The sequence below is a fragment of the Clarias gariepinus genome, chromosome 16 (assembly GCF_024256425.1).
Source record: "Clarias gariepinus isolate MV-2021 ecotype Netherlands chromosome 16, CGAR_prim_01v2, whole genome shotgun sequence".
Classification (NCBI taxonomy): Eukaryota; Metazoa; Chordata; class Actinopteri; order Siluriformes; family Clariidae; genus Clarias; species Clarias gariepinus.
The window spans coordinates 30220562-30230143 of NC_071115.1; the positions used below are offsets into that span (position 1 = coordinate 30220562).

General features: G+C 39.1%; 1 protein-coding gene across 1 annotated transcript; it reads left to right on the forward strand.

Annotated features, from left to right (window-relative positions):
* The first annotated feature begins 3411 nt into the window (after positions 1-3411).
* hapstr1a (HUWE1 associated protein modifying stress responses a) lies at positions 3412-6909 on the forward strand. Its single transcript, XM_053513991.1, has 4 exons — positions 3412-3820; positions 5796-5876; positions 6045-6311; positions 6578-6909. Exons 1-4 carry the CDS (start codon positions 3622-3624, stop codon positions 6820-6822), a joined length of 792 nt encoding a protein of 263 aa, XP_053369966.1. The 5' UTR covers positions 3412-3621; the 3' UTR covers positions 6823-6909.
* Positions 6910-9582: the final 2673 nt, after the last annotated feature.

Consider the following 9582-nt stretch of genomic DNA (forward strand, 5'->3'; position numbering starts at 1 on the left):
ACCAGTAATGGCCTGTTTGTTTGTGTGTGTGTTCTGGTTCCAATACCTTTCTATTGGAACCAGCATTAACCTTTTCATCTTTTTGATTGATTTACAGTGGGTCTTCTATTGGATCAGACTACACGGGCCAGCCTTCACTCCCCTTGTGCACCAGTAAGCCCAGGCCACCCATGACCCTGTAGCCAGTTTACAGGTTTTCCTAACTTGGATCACACTTCCTGACCACTGCAGACCAGAAACATCACACAAGACCTGCTGTTTTGGACTTCTGGTTCTGACCCAAGTCCTCTAGCCATCACAATTCAGCCCTACTCACAATAGCTACATTTTTTAATACCTTGTTTTAATGGCGTCTGGAAGTGGGTGGGATATATTAAGCAGCAAGTGAACTTTTTCACTACTGAATATTAGCCAGGTGGTCATAATGTTATGGCTGATCGGTGTATAAAGGTGCTTTGTCACTGTATGAGACATCACAAGCTAAGTGATTAGACATAGGAACATATATATCACAGACATACAAGTTTAAAGCGTAAAGCCATTATATTGGTAAATATGAAGATATGAAGGCTGATGCGAATGGAAGTGCAAATATCGTACAATGTCAGTGTGAAACAGGAACAGGACTCACACACTGTGTGTGGGTATTAGAGAAAGACAACCAGACAGTGTTTCTGATAAAACATTAGCCATGATGGTGGGAAAGCGTTGATCTCACTGTGGAAGAAGCAGACCAAAGAGCGCAGCGTGAGAGAAACGCTCGAGAGAGAGAGAGAGAGAGAGAGAGAGAGAGAGACATAAGGCGTGAGGTAGAAGGAAACCTGTGGGCAGAGATGTGCAGTGACCACGATCCTTAAAAAAAGCATGTTAAAGTTCTCTGCAGTAAGATTTTCCACAACTACTGAACCACAATTTATATGAAGCAGTTCTGTATTTCAGTCATACATTTTGTTGTCATTTTTATTCATTATTTTTCATCTGCAAAGCTGTACTTTGTACAAATTTCTTTGATTAAGAAGAATAGTTAAAAAAAAAAAGTTGTGACCTTGTCCTCATTTTCTGTCTATTGTTATTTGGAGTATAATAAATATCTTAGAGCTTTTGATAAGTTATACTTTTAAGGAGTTGGTCTATTGTTGTCTTTATAAATGGCAATATCACGTTTATTGAAAAATGTACGGAAACACCTTGAATTTCATTTTGACAAAGTGACTAAACATCTTCACTCCCATGGCTTAAAAAGTCTTCAGCAGCCTTAAGCAAAGAGAACAACTAGGGAGATTTGAAATGACTGGTTATAAAAACAAAGCTATGTTAAAAAGTGAAAGTAAGAGCATTTTCACACACACGCAATGTGATGAGATCTCACAGGATTGAGACTAAACAGCTGTGTGTCCACAAGAAAATCAGACTCACTAACTGGACTTTGGAGCAATGGAGAAAGGTCATGTGACCTAATGAATCCAGATTGACACTCTCCCAGAGTGATGGGTGTGTCAGGGTGAGAAGGGACGCACATGAAGCAATGCTCCCATCATGCATAGTGTCCACTGTACAAGCCTCTGGAGACAGTGTTATGATCTGGGGTTGATCAGTTACTCAGGTCGAGACTCAGTAACGTTATGGGGCAATAAAATGAAGTCAGCTGACGACCTGAATGTACTGAATCACCAGAGGATCACATCTATGGAGTTTTTCTTCCCTGATGGCACACGGCATACTCCAGGAGTGTGAGAGAGCGGTTCTGGGAGCATGAGGAATCATTTACACACGTGAACTGGAGATCAAATCAAAGCTAAAGGTGACCGTATGAAATCATTTTTTTTTTTTTTTAAAGGGCATTGTATTATACTTGACATACAGTAGCTTTGGACCTAAATCTATAATAAAAATAACCATTATAGTGTTAGAATAAAACTCCCATCAAACCAAACCATCCCATACGTTTTTTTATATATTGATATAAAAACTGATTATTTTTAAATGCAATGTAGTTAATAAAAAATAGACCAAATAAAATAGAAATAGAACTAAAAAAGACCAAATTGATTGGACTATCATCTTGTTTTCTTTAGATGGATAAATCAAGGAGCTGGCATAACAGATTAACTGATAGATGAACCGACGAACAAGCAGAATTAAAGACAGAATATATCAGTGAACAGACAGATAGAGTAATATTCGATGGCAGAAAGACAGGCAAATATTTAGATAGATAGATAGATAGATAGATAGATAGATAGATAGATAGATAGATAGATAGATTGATGATTTACTGATTGATTAACATGCAGACAGATCAATAAACAAACAGACAAATAAACATATAGATAAGATAAAAGGTAGATAAATCTCCGATAGACAAACAGACAGACAGACAGACAGACAGATAGATAGATAGATAGATAGATAGAATAATTAAGAAACAGACTGAGACTGAATAGTAGACATAAAAAGCAGGCATAACAGTGAATTGATAGATGAACTGACAGATGAATCAATAGATAGACTGATATATTAATGAACAGAGAAACAAGCAGAAATAAAGATAGATCACTGAACAAACAGATAGACACATATCTAATGGACAGTCAGACAGGTAGACAGACAGACAGTCCTGAGTCCTCGCAACTCTCATCACAATGCTTTACACAACTTTGGCACAGGCTTGATGCCCGATGCCCTTCCTGATGCAACCCTCCCAATTTACCCGGGCTTGGGACCAGTGCTGCATCCAGTGGCTGGGGTTTGGGCATTGGGTGGGAACTGAACCCAGATACTTGCACATGGTAATATATTATATTGAACCAACATTTTGGACAAAGGTACATTATACTTCTGTTTGTTTGTTTTGTTTTGTTTTTGTTTTTAAAGAGGGTTTTGTTTGACTCATTGCTGCTGGATTGATTCAAAATCCCAGTTAAGTAAAGTATTTCCTGCTGGTTGAATAAACTGAGTTTTATGTCCTGAAGTTGCTAGTTAAACACATTCCATAAGGGAAACCAAATGCATGATACACTTATTGCAATGAAACCATCTGTGCATATCTGTAATATACATGTGGTATCAATTACATGTGTGAAAAACACACAAATAACTATAGAAAGTTTGTGTTTTTATATGTATTTATCCTCAGTTCTAGGTCTTTCCAGTGTAAAAAACAAACAAACTTGCTACTGCTATAAATAACTAAAAAAAAAGACCTTGTCATCCACAACTAGTTAAAATACGCGCTGGCCCTTTAATTCCACGTGACATACTTTCTCCGGTCGCGTTTTGATTGGCATTTTTTCTGCCAAATAAAATATACAGATTTTTCCTTGTCATTGAATATGAAATACGAGCAGCCAATCAGATGCCGTCCGTGTCCAGTGGGCGGGTTTTTTCCCGGTAACAAAGTGAGCTAAGCGAAGACACTTTATAACCCGAAACACGTCAATGAAGTTGGTCAATAGGAGCGGTTAGTGCGGAGACGCCACTTATCGTGTGTCGAATCCTAGCGCGATGTCCAGCGTCAAATTAGAATAATCATCCATTTTGACGTTTCACACGTTTGCATCAGACAGCCGACTGTTTACAAAGCGAACTTTATTGTGGACTTTTTGAGTGTTTTTTTTTTTCATGATGGAGGATCGGAAGGAGGAGAAGGAGGCAGAGATTCAGGAGCACGGACCCGAACACTGGTTTTCAAACTGGGAGAGGCAGTGCCTCGCCGAGGCCGACCAAGGAGAGCCGAGTAAAGAAGAAGCCGACCAAAACCAAGAGAAACTCTGGCATATGTTTCAGAATTCGGCTACGGCGGTGGCGCAGCTCTATAAAGGTCCGCTATGACTGATTTGCTTCCTGTGAATACTTTGCTAGCTCCGCTTTAGTATTTTGTTGCCTACCAGTTTTTCGGCGATTTCCGGGCCACGTGGTTATAGGATGGCCCAATCAAAGAGATGTTCCTGTCTCGGGATTGGCTAAGTCATCCATTGGTTTGTGGAAGGCTAGCCAATTAAAACGATGGAGGCGGGATTTTCTGGGTGTACGGGTGGGAAAAGAAGGAAAGCTAAACTAGGTTAGACAGCTGTTAGCTATTCTGTGTGTAACGTTAGCTAGCGTGATGTTAATTTTCTTACTCAGGAATGTTCGCAGGGTTTCTTTACTGTAATATAAATATGATTAAAGTTCAGAATAAGTTTATTTTATTTTAATTTCTTTAGCTGGCTCGGCAGTATTAGCACTTTGTGAGTTCTCTGCTTTGTTACGACATGGCTAAGTTATGCTAAGCTAAAGGTCGTTTTTTTTTTGTTTATACTAAGTTACAGAAGATTGAATGATTGCGTTGAATTAATTTCCGAAGCTAATTTTGACAACGTTTTATTTTGGTCGATGATTAGCTAGCTAGCTAGCGAGCTGTTGAGATGGAAGGAAATGACTCACTCAGTGTCTCTGAATTATTTTTAAACGACGTTATAATATTAATCAGGCGTTCAGTCAGATATCAGTGTGGGCTGTGGATCAGCAGTGATCAGCCTCTTCAGGGGGAAGTAGCGATTAATGTCGCCACGTGACGTCACCACGTGACCTGACCTGTTTTGCATATTTATTGTGGTCGTTACCACATCAGACAACAAAGATGATTCTTTAGGAGAAGAGTTCTGATTGGTCAGAAGGTGCAGATTTGGGATGGGGGTCAGGGTTCATGACTGCGATACGATATCATCACGATACTTCAGTGACGATTTGATTAAAGTTGTGACTCTTACGGTTTTATAAATATCCTGATCTAGTGTTATATTTTCCCCTGATTTTGTTACAAATTTAAACAATTTAAAAAAGTTTAAGAGTAATTAAACATGGCCCGTTCCTTATAGCATTCGTTTTCTCACATAAAAACCAAGTGCAGCATTTAAACAATACAAACTAACCTAAATTTGTGAGAGTTCAATATTTTCCATATTAAATTAAGCCAAAAGCTACAGTGTTACTGAGCAGCGCGTATCTTTTGTCATCCGCCGGAATTATTATTTCTAAACAAACTTGGCAAATAATTAATTTCTGCATTAACATAATGAAAATGTGTGAATAGTTCAGAGTGCGCCACCTGTAGGATTATAAAGAAACGGTGTCATTACCTCCACAGTCTGAAAACTCACTTATCGTTTCCATAGTAACAGTCTATTCATCGTGAATGTTTTATGTGTAAGAAGTCTGTAATTGTTGCTATTTAACATTTAAGGAATGAGTCTCCAGTTTCAGTGCTGTGCAACAATCAGAAGCAAAGCTGTAACCTTTAAAGTTTTCTGACCATCTCAGGAGTTTACAGCGGTGTACAGATCTTATTTGCAGCACTCCGTTCACGTGTCAGTCTGCCCCCTGTTGTTGCAGCAGTAAAGAACTCTGACAACCCGGATGTCACGAGACAGAATCTCAGGTGATGCTGTAGCCTTACACAGCCATGGAGCTTAGAGAGAGCTGATTGGCTAAGCTGTCTCGGAGAAGAGGGTTGGAGCCCTTGGTCATGGAGACGCTAGACAATCATGGGCGGAAGGGGGGGTATAGCGCCATCCTTTGAGTGCGTTATGCCATCCCTACAGTGTATATTCTTTCCCCTTTCATGGTTGTTGTTTTTTTTTTTACTTTGATGAGAGAGTGTCTGAGTGAGGGGTTGGAATTAACGGGAGAAAGATCTGAAGAGTAAAACATACCCGTCTGTTTGCTTTCCAACAATTAAGCAGTGTTTGTTTTTGGAGATCCACACACATGACCGTGTAACGTAAAGCATTTTTTCACTTTTTCCTCTCTTCCAGATCGGGTTTGCCATCAACAAGGCCCGTCCCTGTGGGCGCCGTTTCAGAACGCAGCAACAGCCGTGACCAATCTCTACAAAGGTACCGCCGACGTTTCTTTTTCTTTCTCTCTCTCACACATGCCGGATGCTCAGGGCTCGTTTTTTTACATTTTTAATAATCAGTTTATCTATTTTATTCTCAATAGTTAAGTCAGTGTTTAGCGATTATCGATGTTTGATTGAATTTTTTAAAATAATTTTTTAACAGAAAGTGTGGATGCACATCAGCGAAGCTACGAGCTCGGGGTCCAGACGGGTCAGCAGAGACGCAACAAGGAGGTCTTGGCCTGGGTCAAGAAGAGAAGAAGAAACATCTGGAGGGAAGATCTGATCAGCTTCCTGTGTGGCAAAACACCGCCTCCGAGGGTCTCCAGAGCCACGCCCAGAATTCCGCCCAACCGCCCGGCTTCATCGGATCCAGTCTCGTCTGTAGAGACTGACCTGCAGCCTTTCCGTGAAGCCATCGCTCTGCACGGTAAATAATCATCGTCCTACTAAACGGAGAATCTAAAGCGGTCAAATACTCTAAGAACTCAACTTTTTAATTTGGTCATCCAGGTTGTTATTCTTCAGGGTTAAATTTAGGTCTGATTAAGTAATTTGGTCATTTACAGTTGAATTGATGAAACCCCTTAGTAATGTTCGTCCTCAATTTCTGTCCAATCAGAATTTAGAAATGTATAAAAAAAAAAAAAAAAAAAAACTCCTTTCTCTGTATGTTTCTCTTGCGTGCTGTCGCAGGTCTGAGCGGCGCGATGGCAAGCATCAGTGTCCGTTCCGGTGCTCCGGGTTCTCCCACCCACGTGGGCGGCAGCTCGAACCCGGGCCGCAGGAGAAACGGGCTCCACGACGTCGACTTGAACACTTTTATAGCAGAGGAGATGGCGTTGCACCTGGAGAACGGCGGCAGCAGGAAGCGCACCAGCGCCCAGTGCAGCGACGTCATCACGGACTCGCCGACCCACAAACGCAACAGGACGATCTGAGCCCGAGAACAAATGCGCACACAACACACACACACGCACACACACAAAACACACATGCTGCTCAAAAATAAAGCCAATTAATCCTCAGTATGTTTCTGTTCCAGTTTAAAAGGAAGCCATCGATGGCGTAACGTTCGCAGACGCTGTAGTACCTCGACGTTCAAGTTGTTTTATTAATTTTTGTTTCGTTAAGCTTAATTTACTGATGAGTGAATAGAAAACGAGAAGAGGAGCAGCCTTAAAGGGATACATCACCCAAAACAACAAAAAACGCTCACTCAGTGCTTTTACATGTGACGCACTTTTTTTTTCTTTCTTTTTTTGGATTGTAAATCCTACAGAATGATTGAAGTCCAGGGGGTGGAGCTTGACCTAATCAAACTCCTTCTCTAACCATAATCGAATTGTCTCCACCCAGGTAGGAGGAGTTGGATCAGGTCTGACTCCACCCTCTGGATTGTTTTAGGGTTCTGCAGCGAAAAGGAGCCCTTTTTTTTTTTTTTTTTTTTTTTAAATCCTCTTGCGTGAAAAAAAACTAAAATGGCGGCGCATATTCATGAGCTGGATATCGGGAAAATGTTTCCCTGACTGTTTGTACGCCGTAATTGAAATAAACCAAGTTTGTATTTTTTTTTTTATTGAATAATTGTGTGAAAGCAGCCTTGGATTATAAATTACTAAAGTATCAGATAATCTGGGGAAAAGGTTCTCAGCCTTACGCTGCCATAATCGCAACCAAACCGTCGTCACCGTGCAATGTGTAACAGTATTGACACTTTATCCGCAAGAAACTTTCCACATTGTTTGTGTATACATACTGCTTTAGTCTCGGTTTGACTTGAACGCCCCTTGTATGTTAATACATGTATATGTTTAAGTCAAACCGCTAATTTCTTTGCGCAGTATATAGACATATTTTTTTTCTTCATCTTGACGTCTCTGGATGGAATCAGGGTCCTGTTCGGTGTTCGGTTCGCCTTCTTGACATCCAACCTTTCACACTTAGATTATATACTTGTAGGAAAAAAAAAAGTAAATTTCAAGCTTTAAATAGAAACTTTATTCATGTTTCTGTGTTAAAGATGAATGCTGAAGGTTTGCTTCTGTAGAGACGCCACGCGGACGAGGACATGGGAAACGTTACCGCTCATTAGCCTTATTTTCTCCTGAAAGTAAACGCAGAGCAATATCTCAGTTTAATTGTGCTGCTTCTTCAGATTTGATTCGGTCGCAATAATGGACAGATAAAAATACTCCTGAGCTCATCGTTAATCGTTCATATGTTTTTATTTTTTCAGTTTGAATGTTTCATTCTGTTTTTTTTGTGCAATGAATAAAGGGTCAGTGGCTCAAAATCATGTCGCTCATAGACTTGAAGTTATAAAGTGTCCTTTAAATCCTGTGTTACACCAAGAGGAAGAAGAATAAAAGAAAGAAAACGAAGAAGTCCTGAAATGTGCAGATTTCTAAGCCGCACCACTGAATTTCACGTTTACTGTATCATAGCAATTATTAAAATCTTCAGATTAGAGTTAATGACTTAAGCGTTAGAATTTATCGCGTATAAATAGTTAAGGTTTTGTTAAAGAAATTAAAACGCTGTTAAATTCTCGGTGTGTGAGAAATTGTTTCACGTTTCAATCCCGAACGAACCACGATCTTTTTCATTCTGTTCTTTTTCATGAAACACTACCTGGCCTAGCTGTGTGTAGAATCCCACTAACACTTTATTTCTGTTTTTCATAAAAATAAAAAAGAAGAAAAATAAAGATTCTTGACGTTTAGGCGTGTGTACAAAACCAATGTGAAGTTTACAGCATTCTGCCGCAGAAATGGTAGTAAATTATTTGCGGAAATAAAAGAAGAAATGTTCTAATATTTTGTTGTCTGTGTTTTTTTTTCTTTCTTTTCAATAATTAAAAAAATACATTAATTATACCTCAGTGGGCAGAATTGTACAGTTAAGAAGAATCGAGCCTGTAGGATTTTAATTTATGGTAATGAAGGAAAGATGCTGACTTCACCTGTCTCCATACTGTTAGAATGTTTAGACTGCAAAAGTAAATACATCAATAAACAAAAGCAAACTAAAAATTATATACCTAATTAATGTATCTAATTTATGTACCAGATATCTGAACATCCACTAATGGACTAAAACATTTACTCTTTTATTAAATAAACATCTTATAGTGTGGATATATATTATAAAAATATAAAATAAATAGGTAAGTAAATCTAAAAAGAAATCACAAGCATTTTCCAATCAAGATGCCAAGTGCAATAACAGGTTATGCTTATTAAATCATAATAATAATAATAGCTGTGACTTTTCAGTTTTCTGCAGATGCACTGGATGTCCAAAAGTATGTGCACCCCTGAGCATTACAGCATACAAAGGCATTCTATACAGTTGTGTGCTTCTCAGGTGTGATTGTCAGGGGTGCACATACTTTTAGTCACATGGCGTAAGAATCCTGTAATGAAGTTGTTAAAGCGACGCTGCAGTACCGAACTCTACCACTGAGTGTCAGTGTTGTTACACTAATAGCATTACCAGGCATTGCAGTTGATCCCATAAACATGACTTGAGGAAATGTACTTCAGTTTTAGGATGTTTTTTTTTTTTGTTGTTCCCTCTGGTTTATAAAATGTTTATTATATACAGCGAATATCTGAATTATTATTGAGGAAGGATTATGAAGTAAATAAACAACAGCATGCTTTTCCTCTTAAACCACAGCACAGACTTTCCCATCA